At 44.9% G+C, this 19,438-nt stretch overlaps 2 protein-coding genes across 4 annotated transcripts; one reads left to right on the top strand and one right to left on the bottom strand.

Annotated features, from left to right (window-relative positions):
* Window positions 1-19: 19 nt before the first annotated feature.
* Gfat2 (Glutamine:fructose-6-phosphate aminotransferase 2) lies at window positions 20-2,487 on the bottom strand. The gene has a single exon (XM_018111874.3). The coding sequence runs from the start codon at window positions 2,246-2,248 to the stop codon at window positions 197-199; it is 2,052 nt and encodes a 683-aa protein (XP_017967363.1). The 5' UTR covers window positions 2,249-2,487; the 3' UTR covers window positions 20-196.
* A 274-nt stretch (window positions 2,488-2,761) lies between these two features.
* Window positions 2,762-18,657, top strand: larp (La related protein). Of its 3 annotated transcripts, none has more exons than XM_018111863.3 (7): window positions 2,762-3,232; window positions 4,177-5,186; window positions 12,602-12,959; window positions 13,127-13,194; window positions 13,269-14,320; window positions 14,439-16,798; window positions 16,863-18,657. In XM_018111863.3, exons 2-7 carry the CDS (start codon window positions 4,350-4,352, stop codon window positions 17,642-17,644), a joined length of 5,457 nt encoding a protein of 1,818 aa, XP_017967352.2. In that variant the 5' UTR covers window positions 2,762-3,232; window positions 4,177-4,349; the 3' UTR covers window positions 17,645-18,657. The 3 variants fall into 3 exon arrangements, with proteins under 3 accessions (XP_017967352.2, XP_089117637.1, XP_017967354.2); XM_089261511.1 differs by lacking the exon at window positions 2,762-3,232 and adding an exon at window positions 3,665-4,079; XM_018111865.3 differs by lacking the exons at window positions 2,762-3,232; window positions 4,177-5,186 and adding an exon at window positions 7,470-7,675.
* The last annotated feature ends 781 nt before the right edge of the window (window positions 18,658-19,438 follow it).

Genomic DNA, 19,438 nt, shown 5'->3' with positions numbered 1-19,438 from the left:
GATATAGGTATGTACGTAATATGTATATAAGTATGTATAACTCTTCAACTTAGACTAAATATGTGTGTATATATTTTTATAAAAATACATAGAAAACATAGCGCTCCATGCCAAGCGGTCAGTAAAATGGAATTCATGTGTGTGAAATCGGGTCGTGCCAGAGGGGAGGCAGTGCGGGGCTGCAGGGATTGCCGACCTACTCGACGGTCACGGACTTGGCCAGGTTGCGTGGACAGTCGACATCGCAGCCGCGTAGCACGGCAATGTGATAGGAGAGCAACTGCATCGGGATGACAGTGAGGACGCCCTGCAGGCAGTCGACGGTGCGGGGTATTTGGAGCGAGCGCGTCGAAAAGGCCATTGTCTCGGTGTCGCCCTCCTCGCAGATGAGAATGGGCCTGCCCTTGCGCGAGGTGACCTGCTGCAGTGCGTTCATGCACTTGGTGTAGACCGGATCGCGCAGCACGATCATCAGGACGGGCATCTCGTCGTCGACGAGCGCGAGAGGGCCGTGCTTCAGCTCGCCGGCCAGGATGCCCTCGCTGTGCATGTAGGTCAGCTCCTTCACCTTCAGGGCGCCCTCCAGGCAGGTGGCAAAGTTGAAGCCACGCCCCATGATCAGCAGCGACTTGTGCTGGTAGAGCTCCTTGGCCAGCTGCTGCACCTGCGAGTTCAGCTCCAGCACCGTCCGGATGTGCTTGTCCAGCTGCGACAGTCCCGCGATGATCTCCAGCCGGCGCTGCTGCAGCGACAGGCGGTCCTCGGACATGACCAGGGCGAACATCACCAGCGAGATGAACTGCGAGGTGTAGGCCTTGGTGGAGGCGACGCCGATCTCGGGGCCTGCATTGATGTGGACGCCGCAGTGCGACTCCCGGCAGATGCTGCTGCCCACCGTGTTGGTGATGCCCACGATCAGTGCTCCGCGCTGCTTGCAATAGCGCAGCGCCATCAGCGTGTCCGCCGTCTCGCCCGACTGCGAGATGAAGAAGCAGACATCGTCCCGGAAGATGGGCGTGTTCCGGTCAAGGAAGTCGGAGGCCAGCTCCACCATGACCGGCAGCTCGGTGAGCTCCTCCAGCAGCTGGCGCGTTGCGACTGCACTATGATAGGAGGTGCCGCATGCGATGAGCATGAGGCGCCTGCAGCGCTTGATCTCCGGTATGTACTCCTTGATGCCGCCCAGGACGACCGTTTGGGTGTCGAAGCGGACGCGGCCGCGCATGGTATTGACTACCGACTCGGGCTGCTCGAAGATCTCCTTGAGCATGAAGTAGTCGTAGTTGCCCTTCATGATCTGCTGGATCTCCATTTTGAGCGTGATGATCTCGCGGGCGTGCGGATCATCCGAGGACTTGTTCAGCCGATGGATGCTCAGCGTGCCATCGCGCTTCACGGCGGCCACATCGTCGTCCTCCAGGTAGATGACACGGTTCGTGTGCTCGATCACAGCCGAAGCGTCGGAGGCGAAGAAGTACTCCACCTCCTTGTGCTCCAGCGGCTGGAACTCGGCACTCACATCCACGTTGCAGGCGCGCCCGCTGGGCAGCAGCTGGAACTGGGGCTGGCCGTGCGGCCGATGCGCCTTGGTGTACAAGATGGGCACATGATCTGTGGCTAGCTTGGTCTTGGCCTTAATCCCCACGAGCAGCGGCGAGCCGCGACGCGAGGCGACGCACTCGCCCGGAAAGTGCTTCGACTTCAAGGCAATGGCGAAGGCGCCCTCGATCTGCTGGATGGCCTGCTCGACGAGCTCCCCGAAAGTGTAGCCCGGATGCGTCTGCCAGAGATGATGCACCAGCTTGGCAATCACCTCGGTGTCCGTGTCCGACTCGAAGACGTAGCCACGCTTCTCCAGCAGCGTCTTCACGTCCTTGTAGTTCGTGATGATGCCATTGTGGACGACCACGAAGCTGTTCGCCTCGTCCGACCGCTGCGGATGGGAGTTCAGCTCGGAGGGCACACCGTGGGTGGCCCAGCGCGTGTGTGCAATGCCAATGTGTATGTCCACGGGCTGGTCGTACCCAGCGCCCTGGCACTGCTCCGCCAAGGCATCCTCCAGCACCTTGACCTTGCCGGTGCGCTTCACCATGAGAATGTCCTGGGAGTCGTCGGGTGCATCGATGGCCAGGCCGGTGGAGTCGTAGCCACGATACTCCAACCGCTTCAGGCCCTGCACCAACAGCTCTAGCACTTGCTGCCGGGACTTGGGCGTCAAATAGTTCAAATAGGCGAAGATTCCGCACATTATACAATAGTTGCTTAATTCGGGTTTTCCTTGTGTTGCTCAATCGTTAATGGCCACGTCAACTGCACTTTGTTTCTTTATGTTGGCTGACTGATTGCTATAAGTGGCAATTCCGCGGAAATTTTACTACGAGTGATAAATTCTAGCCCTCACACACCCTCGCACGCACACACACAGACACACAGATTCATGCAACAACAGCTGACGTGCGCAATGTAAACAAACTGCGTTGCATTCGTTACTTATTGTTGTCTTCAGAGGCCGTATGCTTGAAGCTTACGTAGCAGATATTGCAGGTGTTCAGCAGCCATATGCCACACACACACAATTACTATGTCTTCTCTTATTATTAATGTAAGACATATTCAAAAGTGAAAAAAGAACAAGTCCGAAGAACAGCGGTATTTGCAGCGTTGCCATCTATCCAATTCGTGTCGTGTTGAGCGCGAATGGCAAAACGGCCTATCGATTTACTGCTCACCACTTCGATACCAACAACAGCCCTGCTCTTTTCCTTTTCGACCGCGACGGGTAAAAAACCACATGTCTTGCTCGGTATCCGAGATTTATTAAAATTATGCTGCATAGTGCTGTTAAAACATAAACAAGTGCTTATCGTGTCAACTAGTAACTGAATAACATTGCAATTTGTGACAATCTGTGTAATATAGTTGCATTCGAGCTAATTCGTAACCAAAAAACGTTCTAACTACCACAACCCACCAGCGCGTGAGTGAGCGAGCGAGCGAGAGCAAGTTACGGTGCGAGTGCAAAGAGTACGGAAACCGCAAAGCAAAGCATACGAAATAAAAACAACAACAACAACGGCAGCAGTAGAAGCAGCAGCGCAGCGCATACGTGAAACGTTAGCAAAGCAACGAGCAAAGCAAAAAAACGTCGAATTGTGTATCAATTTTTTGTTGTTGCTCTCTCGTGTTGTTTTCGTCGACTTGCCACACACACACATTGTGATTTAAGTTCTTGGTGCGTAATTTTTGTTTATTTGCGAAAGAGAAAATGATTCTGTGTACATGCATATAAATACAATGTTTGGAAATGTGTCTTTCTGAAATTTGAGCTAGTAGAATAATAGTGCTAAAGATTTCGTCAGGGGCGTGCAGGGGCTGGTGAGCTGCATAAACAGCTGTTCGCTGCTCAGGGATGCACAAAATGCACGCGTTGTTGTTGCATAACCATGCTTGTGGCGTTTGTGCATCCATTTGGTATCTATTTAGTTTACTATAAAATATTATTTGCGCTATATTTGAATAAGTTTGGCAGTTGTATTTGATATTGCGTCGCATTGTACCATTCGGTTACCAAGTCTCACACTCTAACAGAAAAGTGGGACAAGTTGGCAGCGCCGCTGTTAAGCGCTTGTTGCTCTTTGCTCTGCTGCTTCGCACACTAGTGTGGGGGGCATTCGCGACTGTGGCTGCTGCTTCGCCGCGCCTTAACCTCACTTGTAACACTGTGTGGCTGCATAATATTATACTTGAGTTTCGAGTTCTGTCATCAATCTATCGTAGCTGATTAGAAGCGTGTATAATGCACCGATTCTGAGGCGAAATAAAGCCAGTGCAAATCGAAAACTAAATCCAATTCGTAAAGCAGCGTGAAAAGTCCAATTCAAATTGTATGTGATATTTTGTATGTGGTGTTGCAGCAGCAGCACAGTTGTAGCAGCAGCAGCGCTGCAGGCAAGGGCAGAGGCAGAGGCCGGGGGCTATGGCACGTTGCTAGTGCTATAAACGTAAGCCGCGGGCAGGTGCCATCAAGTTAGAGTTTTTGCGTTTTCTCGGTCTTGTAAAGGTCGAACTGAAAATATTATGTATGTATGAGTGTGTGTGTGTGAAGAGTATGAAGAAACAGAACCAATGCTAATTTATTTGTTTATTTGCGTATTTACCATTATTGTAATTCTACAGTTATTCGTTGACATCCTCTGTATTTGGCAAGGAAGCACCAAAGAGTTTCCTCATCCACCAACGAGAGCAAAGAGCAGCCAGAGCCGAGCCACAATCTGGAGTAGGGCAACGAAAGCTGCCTACTCAGAGAATTGCAGCAGCAGGAGAAGCAGCAGACATAAATCGAACTCAAAATGTCCAGCAGCAGCAGCAAGGATGATGCCACAGCATCGAATGCCGGCGCCGTTACCGTTGCCGCTGTTGGTGTAGCATCTGCAGCGGCCACTACGTCATATGCGAATGTTGTCCAGAATCTGGATAGCAAGAAGGCAGCAGTAGCCACTGCTACTGGCCCTGCCACTGCCGCTGCCGCTGCCACTGTGGATAACAAGGAGAATCAACCGAATTTGAAGTCGCTTAAATCGTGGAGTGAGGAAACCGCTGCTGCTGAGGCCGCTGTCGATGAGTCGCCCCTTGTTGGCGAAAAACGTGCCGCCGCTGGCGGCGACAATACCGCTGAGAACTCTTCAGAACTGGATGACAATAATGACTTTTTGCCGGTGCTCTCATCGCATCATCGGCGTGACCGCAAAAAGGCACGCAAGGAGAAGCCCACGCCGCGCGAATATCGGGACAGGCAACAGCCGTCAGCTGGTGGCAGTGGCTCAGGTCCAGTGCAGGGCCAGGGCCAGAAGTCGGCTGCCGGACGCCGTCTGCTCGGCGGCGCCGAAGCCGACGGACGCAAGCATATGGCCAGGCAGCGTGTGCCACGCGGGAACAGTCCACGGAAAAACGTTGGCGCCCCGGGCGCTCCCAGCACCAGCGGCAGCGCCAACGGCAACGGCAAGACTCAAAAGGAACGCAAGTCTGATACCTCACCCAGCGCCAGTCTGGAGGCTAACAACAGTGGCAACGAGGCCAAAGCCGGGGACACCGATGCCCAGGCAGCCGCCTCCACTGCAGCCTCACCAGCTGCGCCACAGCCAAAACGCTTCATCGCAGCGCCGCCGCCAAAGGTCAACGCTTGGAAGGTAAGTTCCATTTGCCATTAATAATATTTACGGTTCAAGAGATTGGAAGGAATTATAAACTTACTGAATTATTATTAAGGGTCTAGGCCCTCCTCTTTTATATGGTTTATATCGATTCAATACATTTGCTTGAAAATATAGATGGATCGCAGAAATAATGCTACGATAGATTGCAAATGACTGATCTGCAGTTGGCTTATAAAAATATCTCTACGTACGCTGCTATTTATTTTAGCTAAAGAATCCCCTTCCTTCTTCTAAAGATCAATTTCCGAATGCATGGCCTTGTAGTAGTCTATAATATCATATTATGACATCAAAAGCTCTGTCAGACAGAAGCAAAACAAAGAGCGATAGGTTGGTAAGGAATGCTGAGAAGGGAGGAAAGCGTGAATGCCCATAAACGACATTGTTTTTGAATTGTTTGTTGTTGATCTGTTGGTAAACAAATGTGCGTAGAATGGCGTAAATAAAATTCGAGTGCAAAGCATAATGACTGATAAATACAACAGGAAAGCGTGAAGAAAGACAACATAAAAACACAACACAAGCCAGCATGCAAACACGTTTTCGTCATTATCATTGTTGATGTTGTCGTAGTTGTTATTACTTCTGTTGATTTTTATCATTTATCTAAATTGTAACCGTATTTATTTACATTTGGCTGCACTAGCATTGCATAATATGTGATAGAAACATTTTGCCAAAACAAGCAGCAAGCGAAAGCTAAAAAGAAAAAAGAAACAAAAAACAAACGAACTCAATTTGTTGGTATTTTTATTGTTTTGTCTTCGTTTTATTTTTGATGTTTTTCGTGTGTTATGCAATACACGAAGGAACGAAACTAACGCCGGTGATTGAATCGGCGAACCCCACGAAAAAAAACGCCCACAACAAAAGCGACAATAACAACAGCAACAACAACAACAACAGCAGCAGCAGCTAATGCGCAGGCAATCGGTTGTTGTCTTTTGCTCTGCCCATTCACAGTCAGCAAAAGAGTACGACTGAAAAAATAACGAAAATATTTTTGGAATTGTTTATTGCATTGTGTTCATTTTATGTTTAAATTTAATTAATTGAATTTGTTTGTGTCATGTTGAAAATTGTTTTTTATTTTGCTCATTTCTTTTGCATTTATCACACGCAAAACGAGAGACATTGTAGAAATGTACAGTTATAAATAAATGTCAAGGTCAGCAGTGCTGGCGCTGCGTCAGCCTCAGCGTCGGCGCAAGCGTCAGCGTCAGCAATTGTGGTTTGTTGTTTATACAAAAAAGAAAAGAGGAAAGTAAATACATAGCAAAATTTGTGATTTGGCATTAGGGATCGGACCGAATGCAAGAGCAAAAGAGAAAAAGCGTAAAGAAAAGGCGTGGCGAATTTTCGCAATTGGATTGTATTGTGTAAGTGTGTATGTGTGAGTGAGTGCATGCCTATTAGTGGATTTTAAGGTACAATTACGCTTTCTCACTCACTCGCTATCTCCCTCTCTCTGTACTCTTTATTAGTAAGCTTTCGATTTGCCATAATATTTGTATGTACATAAAAATATGTATGTATGAATTGTTTGAGCCACCCTCTCGTAAATTTGATACTTGATGTCCCACATTATGCGAATCGTAGAATGCAAATTGAGCTAATTAAGAAGCTTGAAGCTTCTTTTTAAATCATTTGCGCTGTTGCCGAGGTGAATACCTTCTTAGCAACAAAAAAAAAACAACAACAGTTACTCTCGCTTTTGCTTCCGTTTCTTGTTGCTGTTTTGCTTTTTGTTTTTGGTTGTCACACGGGTTTCTGCTTTGACTTGTTGTTCTTTTTTTTTTTAACTACCGACTGAGCCGCTGCACCACAGCGCAGCGCAGCCAGTTCAAATCAAAAAGTAAGAGCAAATAGTTGACGTGTGCCGTTTCAGACGTTCGCAACGCTCGTGTCCATAATCTGCACTTCGCTGTAGACAAATTTATCGATTCAATATTGTACAAGTTTAATTAAATACTAATTTGAAAAAGAATTAACGAAATTGTCATCGCGATTCTGGTTCCCTTGGAAGTGTCGGGCTGGCAGCACGTGTCGCCTGCTTCGTAGTAGCCTGCAAAATTCACCACACTTGTGTGTCGTGGTGAATACTGAATTCGCTCTGAGACACAGCGATTAATATGAATCCCAAATTAGAATCATAAACACAAGCACAGACGCATATGTATGTGTGTATAAACGTAAATACGAGTACTTGTTGAATATCATCAACATTCTACGTTCTCTCTCTCTCGCTCTCTCTGTCTCTATCTGCCTGATTATAAGCGTGTGTATGTGTACCGTCCCATCTCGTGCCGTAAAATATACCGTAAAGACGACTTGATATGCTCGTGTGTGTTGTGTAGTGTAGTGTAATAAACACGTACGTGTATAAATAGTAGATGCAGAAGCATTGAATTATCAACTTTAACGAGGAATAGCAACACAAACAAATAAACATGAAAACGAAAGTAAATATGCAATCATCTTAATCATTTAATGAGCTTACACAAAATCGCAAGATCTGAATTTAAACTCATCAAATTGGTGTCAGCCAATTTATTTATTTAACGAATATTAGCACACATATACATACATGTGTAGGTGTGTGTACATTTATTAGAAATTTTATTGATTAATTTCTTTTTCTCATGTGAGAGCAATTCATTTCGGTAAAAGCTCTAAGTACTTAACTCTTTAAATATTAAAAATTAGTAAAAAAAAAAAAAATTAATAATATATATAAATTATATATGAATATATATATATTTATATAAGACCTGAGTTTTGGAAATTGAAATGTGTTCCAGATCGTCACACGTATGAATAATAAGCGAGACAATTATATTGTATTACAAAATAAAATATATAAATATATACTCTAAAAACAAACATATATTATTGTTAATCTGTATATACATATACATATGCATATTCTTACTATCTAATTTCCGTTCTGCGATGCATTTGTTTTGGTTTTAAATTTCTGTTTGCATTTACCCTATCTGCCTTCCAATGTTTCCATTGTGTCAACGTATCTTTATCTCGGCAGTATTTTAGCAGATATACTTTTGATACGCTTCATTTCCTTGTTCTTATTTTCTCCGTTGATCCACGTCAATTCGTAAAATGCACTTTTGTTTCTTTGTGCGGTATCTTGTATTCTATAAAGAGGAATGTAAATATATATTGTATGTATATACTTTTATTGTTTATACTGTTAAAAGAAAATATATGAGATTATATGTATTTATAGATCTGGACTATGCCTTACAGTTACAATCTCTGATTCGTCACTTATTATACACTTACTTTCAGTAAGAATACACTCATCTTAAAGACAACTTGTTTTATATTCTATTTCATATTTATGAAATACCATAAAAACTCTTCAATCAAAACTCTGACGATTCACTCCAAATATTTAGATAATCAGGGAGATAATATAAAGAATTTGTAGTTCATTTCTGATTAGAAATAGTACGTGACCTAAGGGGCGTATTCTCACAAAAATAGAAATATGTATATAAAAATAATATGTTTACCTCTTTTTGCAAGGACCAAGAGCTTAGGTCACGTAATATTTGTAAATCAGCTAAAAATATCTTTATTACTTATTTTATATCATTAAATATTGACGGCACCTCTTCAAGTCGGCACGTAATACTCTCACTCAGTCGCCAAGGTCGTTAAATTAGTGATGATTAATTTCCTAATTTATTTTCTATTCTTCTGTACTGATACCGATTCAATATATATGGTTGTTTACTCCAAAAATAATGATAAATGGGTAAACAAGAGCCTAACGATAGGTTTATCATAGTTCCGTTTGGGCATATCTCTCCGAATCTGTTAATCAGGATTTGTCATAATTGTTCAAGAAATCAATTGCTTTAAAAATAATCAATCAGTATTTGTAAGGCCCATGAATTTTGCTAGTATAAATATTGACATTAAATGGAATTAGTGTTAAGTTTAAGTCTTTAAATAAAGAAAAAATAGCTCAATCTTCTAAATTCACAATTTTCGAGAATTATATTTGCATATATAGTGATCGAGCCTATCAGAATCTATGATACTTATTCGATTCAACATGTTTCTAGAACTCCCCGTTATCGTCGGTCTCTTGGGGGTCGACAAGCCGTAAAATAAATTCCATCATCAGTTAAATAACACAACAATATTTTCACCCACACACACGCACACGCACTCGCGTTGCCTTGGGCACTGGCTCCAGTTCGTCAACTTGTTATCAGTTTTCTAATTGCGTAAAATTCAATAAAAACAATGAAGAATGTTGCAGCTGGTCGAAGCCGACTGCATAATACTCGGTCACAAATATTATATATTATAATAGATTTACTTACAAAGCAGAATATATTGAAGGTTAGAAACAGTTAATAGAAGAAGTTAATAATAGGTAATCTTTGACAGTTAATTGAAGTAACTCTTTGATATCTGGCCAAGACTACAAAATTCAAATGGCTTTAATATATCCACAGAAATTCGTATCTTTACTCGATAGAGTGAAATACGATTTACCACTCTCATATCGTAAAAATCGTAACAATATAAATATTTTTCTCATTTCTAGTCTAATAACTAATATACTCTTCTACTTCATGTGCAGGAGTATAAAAATCGAGAACGTTTAAAATAGCAAATAGTAAAAGGAACATTGTGAAAATGGCCATAAATCTGTTTTCGTTCGAGTGCTGACCTTTTTATTTATTTTTGTTTTTCTGTATATTTCTATATATGTGTGTAGATAGAGACAGGTTCTTAACATTATTATTTGCCAGAGCTATTAAGTGATAAGACTGGTTGGTTACGCTTCGCCTCAAGTTGTCTGCGGTCTGGCGAGCATTCGAATCGGTTGGAAGCGTGCTAGACCCGCCTTCCAATCACCCGCTGCTGATTTGACTTGAAGCACGTCGGCGGAATCTTAGTTGGTTTTTTAATTATCTTTACATAAGTCCAATTGCGGCCGGCATTTTCGCCGTACTTATTTCAATTCGCTAAAACGTAGAAACGTAGAGCTGAACCCCATCGGATTTCGAGGGGCGACAGATGTGGAGTGGAGACTCGACTAGAATGTGGGACTTTTTGCACGTCTATTTTTGTTGTTCTTTTCTATACTATTCGCCTCGGCCGAATCGACGGCGCTGTTGCTGGGGATTATACATGTTTAAAGTTGTTATATTGTGCTAGAATCGGCTCAGTTGTCTTTCAGCGATCGTTCGTTGTGGAGCCAAAGATAAATACACCTGTCTTATATACAGCAAGCAAATACAACTACGTTTTAGCCGTAGTCAAAGTGTTATATTGTCAACTCTACTGCGTATTAACGTGATATCGAGCGAGAGGCAAGTTTGAGTTGAATTTAGCAAATATCTACAAGGTTTTGTTTACATATGGGGGTATGTGATGATGATGAATGTGCATATGTTTTCCCAATTAACGCGAATCGTGCTCTGTGAGAGAGCTCTTCTAGTCGATTATGAATGACCTTGAACTATGAGAAAGTACTACGTGCCGTCGAAAAATAATCTAAGTGTAATAGAATTTTATTTTTAAACATTTTATGATTATATGGCAAATACGTCAGTGCTACGGGGGGGTTCAAATGTCTTGAAAGTGATTAGAGCAATAAATATGTACATATATTTATTTGCCTGTAGTAAATGTAGAATTTGAATGCTTTTATTTAAAGATCACGCTGATAGCACATGGGCTTGGGAAAATGTTTGAGTGGAAAACTACTGTCTGTGCCAAGAATGACTAATGCCGAGTCCTGCATTTGGGGCTGAGTCATGGAAAAGTCCATTGTTGTTTCAATTGATTATTTTCATATATTGCTCTCCTGCAGACATCGTTCTTAAAATTTGAGTACGTGCTGTGAGTCGCGTTTATAGATTAAGAATCTTGAGCATGAATGAACATACATACATATATTAATTTAAACATTTATTTTTTGCGGCGAAAAGGTTTTTATTGAAATGCATTATAGTATACTATTTATTTACATGAAAAATAAACCACGCGCAATTCATTGAGCACTTTCTCTCGCTGTCTCTCTCCGTTTGCCTCTCTTTTCTTATTTTCTCAATTCTTAGCCTCAGTCTCTTGCATACCAAGTTTTTCCACCACCCGCTGATGCGTTGTTGCGTCTGTGGCGTACGTGCCGAAAATCACATGTTGTTTGTTTTGCTGTTTTTCAGTTTACAGTTACAAGCTGTTGCGAGCGAGACAGCAAATGTTTATGCTTACTGACAACTGTTGTTTGTTGTTGTTGCTGTGCTCTCAGTGGCACACTTGTTAATTGTTGTTGCTTTTATTTATAAGTCAATTCGTCGCCAAAACAAAATGCACATTTTGAAAACAAACTAAAATTGGAACGCTTGCAATGCATACAGCTAAAAAAAGAAAAATAAAAACAAAACCTGTATACGTCTAAAATACAGGGTGCTCAGTATCATGCGCTGTCTCTCATTGCCTTGGCCCCCGGCAAACCGAGCTTCTCTCTGGTGTGTGTGTGTGCTCTCTTTCTCGCTCTCTCTCTCTCTCTCTCTCTCTCTCACGCATAAAATAACCGGCGCATCGGCTGTTTTTTGTTTTTATTTTGTTTTGAATTGCCTTCATGTTCAATCTTTGTTGCTTAGTGAAACCAGTTGTTGTTTTTGTCGCTTTTTGCCTGGCCCTCTTTGTCCGCTGCGAGCGCTGTTGTTGTTGCTGCCATCTTCGCTGTGTGCTCGCCTTTGCTCACGTAGTCAACGCATGCACAGCGTACGCCAGCAGCGACGCGAGCAGCGCTACGGAGTTGTTGTCATTGGCTTTGCTTTGCTGGCAGCGCACAGAATTCAACCAGCAGCTAAAGAGAACGGACGCGTTTCTTCTGAACTAATAAACACAAATACCCAGTCATTTGATTAAACAATTTGTGAGAGTGAGAACAGCGAGCAGTGAACAACTAAATCAATTTGAACATTTTCGCTGAAGAGTAAAACAAACAATTCGTGTGAGATAAGATATGAGAAATTATAACGTGTGTTGCCTATTGATATAAAAGGCAAACTTCAAGCATTTGTGAATTTCTTTAGGTAATTATAAACATATGTATTATAAAAGTATAGATGTGTGTGTGTGTGTGTGTGTGTATGTGTTGCCTGTATTTCGCGCACGGGTGCCATGAACCGTATCTAGGTTAGGGACACTCCCCAAGTCGTATTGGCGTGTTGCGTTTTGAGACTAGGGGAAAAAAAAAACGTAATAAAAATGTAAGGCTGAATTGATTTTTCAGTTCCACATTGAGAATCGTAAAAATGTTGAGCACTTTGCATTGACAATACCCAATAAACACAAGTTATTTATTATTATTTTTAAATGCTTTCATGCAGATATCAACAAAACAAGTGGGCAGCCCGAAATCTGGCAGCTCGCCATTGGACAAACGCGTCTTGCAGCCAAAAGCGCAACAGCAATCGAAACAGACTGGCAGCAGCAACAGCAACAGCACCAACAATAATAATAATAGCAACAAAAAGACACAGCAGCAGCAGCAACCGCAGCAACAACAACAACAACAACTGAAGCAAGTGCAACAGCAACAAGGAGCTGCAGCACAAACGGCAATAAAAACCACGACAATAACTGCAACAGCAACCACAACAGAAGCAGGAGCAACAGTAGCAGCAGCAGTAGTCGCAGTAACAACAACAACAACAACAACAACAAAAGAAGCAGTTTCAACGAATGGTGAGTAAACATTCTTTCGCTCTCGCCTGGCCTCTCTCTTTCTGTCCCTGTCTTTCTCTTTCGCCCTATTTGTTTTGTCTCTCGGCGCAACTGCGTCGAAAATCTGATATTGTGATTGGCCTGATTGAAAATAAATGCTTATATTAACAATTTCTTCCATTATACAGTTGATGCCAGTATTGCGGATGCGCTCGTCAGTTCAGTGGTAAAGGACAAAAGGAAGGTCAATCAAAAGGTAATAGAAAAACTTTAGCCAACTCCAATCGTGTCCCATTTCGCTATATATTATTTCGGTTATCTCGGTTTTAGGCCAGCGACTTTAGCAACGTTGGTGAGTGGCCTACGCTTATCGGCGGAGTTTCCGGCAGTGGCAAAGCCACCGTCAACGAGCCCAAACGTAACGCAACAAAGAAACAGCCTGCGGCCAAAGCAGCAACTGCAGCTGGCGTAGCAGCAGCAGCAGGCACATCCTCAGCCAATCAACCCGCAGCTTCAGTGACCACAGCAGCAGCAGCTGCCACAAGCAGCGACAGCAACGCCGAGCCAAACGTAGCCGCAGTTGCCCCTAGCAGCAGCAGCAGCAGCAGCCAAGCCCAGAACGCCACAGTCAGCACGAGTCAGGATGCCAAGAGCCAGCGAGAGGCCGAGCAACCCGCTGGCAGCGCAGCTGTCCCAGCTACTGGCGCCTTTGCCGGAGCTGCCATCCATAAGAAAATACCCAAGCACAAGTGGCGTCCACTGCAAATCGATCTGGCAAAGTCTAGCCGGCCCAAGCCCATTGGCGGACGGCCCAACCGCCGGTTCAGCGACGATGCTTACGAGCAGCGACGTCCGCCGCGTGCTTACCATGAGCGCGCCGGCCCAGCGGGAGCCCGAGGCTCTGAGGGCCACGCAGGAGGCGGCGGCCAAGCCGAATCGCGGCCACATGGTGGCCGTTATGCGTACAACGCACGCACGTCTGCTGCGACCGAGCGCGTGGATTCCTGGCGTAGCAGCGGCCCCAGTGCCGCTGTCTACGATGGCTCCGGCGTCGGAGCCGAGGGGGCAGCCGGTGGTGCCGCATCAGCGTCAGCGCCAGGGGTTGGCGGGCTGCGTGGCCCACGCCGCTTCCGGACGCCGTATCGGGGCGGGCGGCAAGGGCGCGGTGGATTCACAAGACCGGGACCAGGTCGTCCAACTAATCGCATACCACGCCATCTGCTAGCTTCTGGCGAGTACGCCAACTATTTGCCGGCGGACGCAGCCGGCGCAGATTCCTCGCAATCCTATGTCCTCATGGGCACCCACTATTTCGGCAACGTGCCGGCTGCCTACATTGAAATGGACGCCGCTAGCGTCAAGGAGGCCATCAAGAAGCAAGTGTAAGTACTTCCTCTGATAAATTCCAAATAGGATCTAGTCTTGTGTCAATTCACTTTAAGCTAAGATAGCCTTAAGACGGTGGGCTCGACTAACCTGGTTCTCTACCCTTGCCCACAGTGAATACTATTTTAGCGCCGATAATCTCACCGGCGACTTCTTTTTGCGCCGTAAAATGGACCCAGAGGGTTATATACCGGTCACTCTGATCGCCTCGTTCCATCGCGTCTTGGCGCTCACCACGGACGTGGCATTAATTGTCACCGCCATCAAGGAGTCGGACAAACTGGAACTTTTCGAGGGCTACAAGGTCCGCACAAAGACAACGCCCACAATTTGGCCAATTAGCGATATCACTGATGAAGCTGACAAGTCGCAGTTGCAGCTGCCACAGTCGCAGCCGCAACAGCAACAGCAACAGCAGAAGCAGCAGCAGCAGCAGCAGCAGCAGCCGGAAACCGTTGCTGTGGAAGAGCCAGTGCAAAAGAAGACGGAGAAGGCAGAAATCCAGACTGAACCGGTCAAAGAGGCTGTGCAGGCAGAGGCATCGGTGGCAACATCATCATTGTCATCAACGCCACCGCCGCCAGTCATATTGAGCCCAGCCATGGCGACGAGGCCATTGAACAGCATACCGCCGCCGCCGGTGCCGCGCAATTCGAATCTGGTGCCTCAGATGCTGCTGGAGAAGCAGCGACCCACAAAGGCGGCCATAAACTCGGTGGATGCGATCAGTGCGCTCACCCAGCGTGTTGAGGGCGTTGTTGGTCAAAAGGCGGCGGTTGGGGCTGCCGCTGAGCTGGCCGATCATCTCAGTGGCCTAGCCGAGAGCGTGAAGCCCAAGAGCAGCTCGACGCCGGAGAAGCGAACGGCGGCGAAGGCAACTGGAGCTGGCGAAGGTGATGGGGTAGTAGCTGCTTTGGTGGCGGAGCCTGAGGGCATGTGGAAAGAGGTAAAGAGACGCTCCAAAACAAATGCTTTAAAAGAAAACGCTACTAAATCTATCAACAACAACAACAACAACAACACGACAACACAACAGCAAACGCTTTCACAAACGCTCAACAACAACAATAACAATGTCAAAAATGTAAAGCCCAACAAGAACAACAACACCGTCACTGCAAACGCCACCTCGACCACGTCCATGTCCACCACGTCCTCGTCCAAGTCCTCGTCTGCATCAAACGCCACATCCAACGCCTCATCAGCCAGCAACACATCCATCGCTGCCTCTGTTACCACCAATGCCACCGCCACTACCACCAATACCACAACCACTTCCACCACTGCCACAAACAACAATAAAAAATCATCTTCTGGCAACGCTGCTTACACGACCAACTCCCAATCCTCCTCCAAAACAGCTGCTGCTGCGCCATCCGCTCAGTGCCATGCCGAAAAGGAAGAACTAGACTTTCAATTTGACGAGGAGCTAATGGACCCCATACCCGCCACCGGACGCATCAACAACTTTACCGAAAACTTCTCCGACGACGATGAATCCGACTACGAATTTGCTGACCGTGACATCAACAAGCTGCTGATCGTTGCCCAGGTGGGCCGTCCGCCCAAACACGATGGCTATGATCGCACCGCCGACTACACCTCACGCACGAAAATCACTCAGGACCTAGAGAACATAATCAACGACGGGCTGGTCAACTACGAGGAGGACCTGTGGACCACCACCAATGTGGTGCCCAACACCGACTATCGCACCGTGAACGTCATCTCACAGGCCGATTTTGAGAAGCTGGCGCCCAACAAGAGAGCACCCACCCAGTTGTCCCATCAACCGCCGCCACCACCGCCGCCCTATGTGGATGAGCATGAAGATGCTGACGGCACCCTTGTGGACACTGATGTCACACTCAATTCGACGTTGAACTCCACACTGAAGTCTCGACGTGCGCGCTTCTATGCCGCGCCCAACTCTCACTCCATCGATCCCCGCACGCCAAGGAAACGCAAATTGCGTCACACCGCCAATCCGCCGGTGGAAGCTCACGTCGGCTGGCTGCTGGATACCGTGGAGCATCGGCCCCGTACTACCTCGATGGGCTCGTCGGCGGGCACATCACCCACTACCTCGTCGTATGGTTCCTTTGGATCATCGGTGCCGCAATCTTTGCCCGTTTTCCAGCATCCGTCGCATGCGCTGCTCAAGGAGAACAACTTCACTCAGCAGGCCTATCACAAGTATCATTCGCGTTGCCTGAAGGAGCGCCGTCGTCTGGGCTATGGCCAATCTCAGGAGATGAACACCCTTTATCGCTTCTGGTCCTTCTTCCTGCGTGAAAACTTCAACAAGAGCATGTACAATGAGTTCCGAACGCTGGCGCTAGAAGATGCGCGCAACGGCTTCCGCTACGGGCTGGAGTGTCTGTTCCGTTTCTTCTCGTACGGCCTGGAAAAGAAGTTCCGCCCGAATGTGTACCAGGACTTCCAGGACGAAACCATTGCCGATTATGAAACAGGTAATACAATATGAATAAAAGATATACACATGAATTCAAGCTAATCATCGTCTTGTGTTCATAGGTCAACTGTACGGCCTGGAGAAGTTCTGGGCTTTCCTCAAGTACTATAAGAACGGCGAGAAATTGGAGGTGCAGCCAAAGTTGGCTGAATATCTAAAGAACTTCAAGACTATCGAAGACTTCCGCGTTGTGGAGCCAGAGATCAACGAAATGTTACAGGGTGTGGGTAGTCTGACCCCAGGGCGTCAGCTCAACAGGCTGCGCAGCGTGTCCGAGAGTGATGGCACAGCTGTGATCACCGCTGGTGGAAGACGCCTGAACACCACCATCACCAATCGCAGCGACTATGTGGGTCGTCTGCTGCAGCAGCAGCAGCAGCAGCAACAACAGCAGCAGCAGCAACAGCACCAACAGCAACATAATCAACATCATCAGCATCAGCAGGGTGGCTATGGGGGCTATGGGCAGCAGCAAAATCGTCGACGCACCGGCTCCTTTGGCAGCAGCACTGTGCGCGTGCGCAGTGGATCCCTGGGCAATAAGCCACAGGTGGTGAATCGCAATTATCAGCAGGGATCACAGCACGAGCTGCGCCGCGGCGGCAGCAACTCTGGCCTGGCGCCACACAAACAGCGCCAAGGGCAGCAGCAGCAGCAACAGCACAAGTCAAAGCCGCAGGCAGCTGCTCAGATTGGCGCACAGCTAAGTGCAGCGCGCGCTAACAGTTCAACCGGTCCAGTGGCAGCAACCACCTCGAACTCAGCATCAGTGGCAGCAGCTACGGCAGCAGCAGCAGCAGCAGCTGGAACGTCATCTTCCACCTCGTCGTCGTCGAAGAAGTAATTCGTAATTACGCACCGAAGCATGGATTAAGATTAATTATGACTTACGATTAGCTTGGAGCTACAAGTTGGAGAGTTTCGTCCGACTAGTCTCCAATTCTCCTTTGTTTATTCAAATAATTCATATATATATTTTTTTTAGTAGTATTTGAGTGAAGCGTTATGTGGGAACATCCGTTAGCGTTAGACTAATTAAGTTAAATTTGAACCTTGTTTATTGCAATTTCTTAAAGTTGGTTTAGTAGTTACGATTAACTGTTTCGATTGTTTATTTTTTCCTCTCTTTCTCCACGTCTAACTGAAACGAACTGAAATGCTCAATGTTTGTTGTTAGCACATGCATGCACACACATACATACACAGACACAAACACGCCCATATAAACAAGCAACACACACACATACATATATTCACATACACAGGCAGCCTGTGCTCTGTGCCCAGTGCCAACCAGCTATGAACTAAATTTATAATTTTACATATTCATCGCTTTTCATTCATTGTTTGTTCATATTTGAATATATAGATGGTTAGATATTTATATATTTTGTACGAGACAAACAAAATTTCCTACAGAAGCAGCGTTGTTACTTGAACGCATTGCCATGAACTGTTGTACTATATATACGATAAATGTAAAGTTCAAGATATAACGATAAATAATAACCCTTAATATAATTACCAAAAAACAAAAGAACGACAAATGTAAACGAAATTAATATACAGAAACCAAATGATCTTAAAGCAAAACAAATTTTGTACATTAAATATGCGCAAGAGTACATTCAAAGTTATATAAACATAATTATATAGCACCACACAATACATATGCATCCATGTGCATATATATATGAATATATATTGAATGTTTAAGATGCAGGCGTTTGTTATAAAACTTACCTATCGAGGCATGCGGGGCGCCACTGCCAGCGAATTTTAGTAATTTAGGCATTTAAAATGTATCCGAAATGAAATGAAATATCTAAAGGAAAACCAAAAACCAAAAAAAGGAAATCACGAAAATCTCCAAATCAATTTTGATTTTTCTTTTCACTGAGCATTGCATTGACCACACCCCCAACACCTCTCACAAGTGACACTCCGTATCTATAGAAAGAGCGAATCAATATAATTTTTCCTTCGACCCGTCAAGCATTTAAAAGTTTTTTTTTTTTTTTTTTTTTTATTATTATTTTGCAAACCGCAAATCCTCTTCTATTTTTAAGTTATATTGCACCTGTTATAGTTATTTGAAATACAATCTGAAAGAAAATCTTCAAAATCTGAGGAAACAAGTTAGAAACTTACAAAAAATGGCATATTCAGTGCATAGGAAAACGAAGGGAAAGAACAGAGAAGATCTATAAAGAAACCCCCAATAAAAACGAAATGTGTTTTGCCTAGCTATTAGAATTAGATTTAAACATATGTGAGAAATCAAACGTAAGCTTACTATTGATAATTACCTATATACGATATACATATGACTCTAAAGCGTAACTACAATTTGAAAATATATAAGCAAAAGTTTACGGTGAAGTGTTGCTTGATGGCACAGTTTGCAAAACTGCGAGATCAGCTATATATATATATATATATATATTTATATATGTATAGAACATAATACCTATAATGAAAAATCCTACAAAATCAAACATGAACTAATCCCAATCCATTAGCTCCTTGGTTCTTGCTTCGCTCATCTAACAATAAGCAACCAAATAAGAAAAAAAGTGCAAACTATTGTCATTATATATATACACACACACACATACACACACATACCCACGTACAT

The sequence above is a fragment of the Drosophila navojoa genome, chromosome 2 (genome assembly GCF_054131105.1).
Source record: "Drosophila navojoa isolate 15081-1374.11 chromosome 2, UAZ_NAV_1.0, whole genome shotgun sequence".
Lineage (NCBI taxonomy): Eukaryota > Metazoa > Arthropoda > Insecta > Diptera > Drosophilidae > Drosophila > Drosophila navojoa.
This window is presented reverse-complemented; position numbering and strand designations above follow the sequence as displayed.

Coding starts and splice junctions, on each gene's coding strand:
- Gfat2 (XM_018111874.3), bottom strand. CDS start 2,248: ATGTGCGGAATCTTCGCCTATTTGAACTATTTGACGCCCAAGTCCCGG.
- larp (XM_018111863.3), top strand. CDS start 4,350: ATGTCCAGCAGCAGCAGCAAGGATGATGCCACAGCATCGAATGCCGGC. Junction 12,960..13,126: donor AGAAGCAGTTTCAACGAATG/GTGAGTAAACAT, acceptor TCCATTATACAG/TTGATGCCAGTATTGCGGAT. Junction 14,321..14,438: donor GAGGCCATCAAGAAGCAAGT/GTAAGTACTTCC, acceptor CCTTGCCCACAG/TGAATACTATTTTAGCGCCG.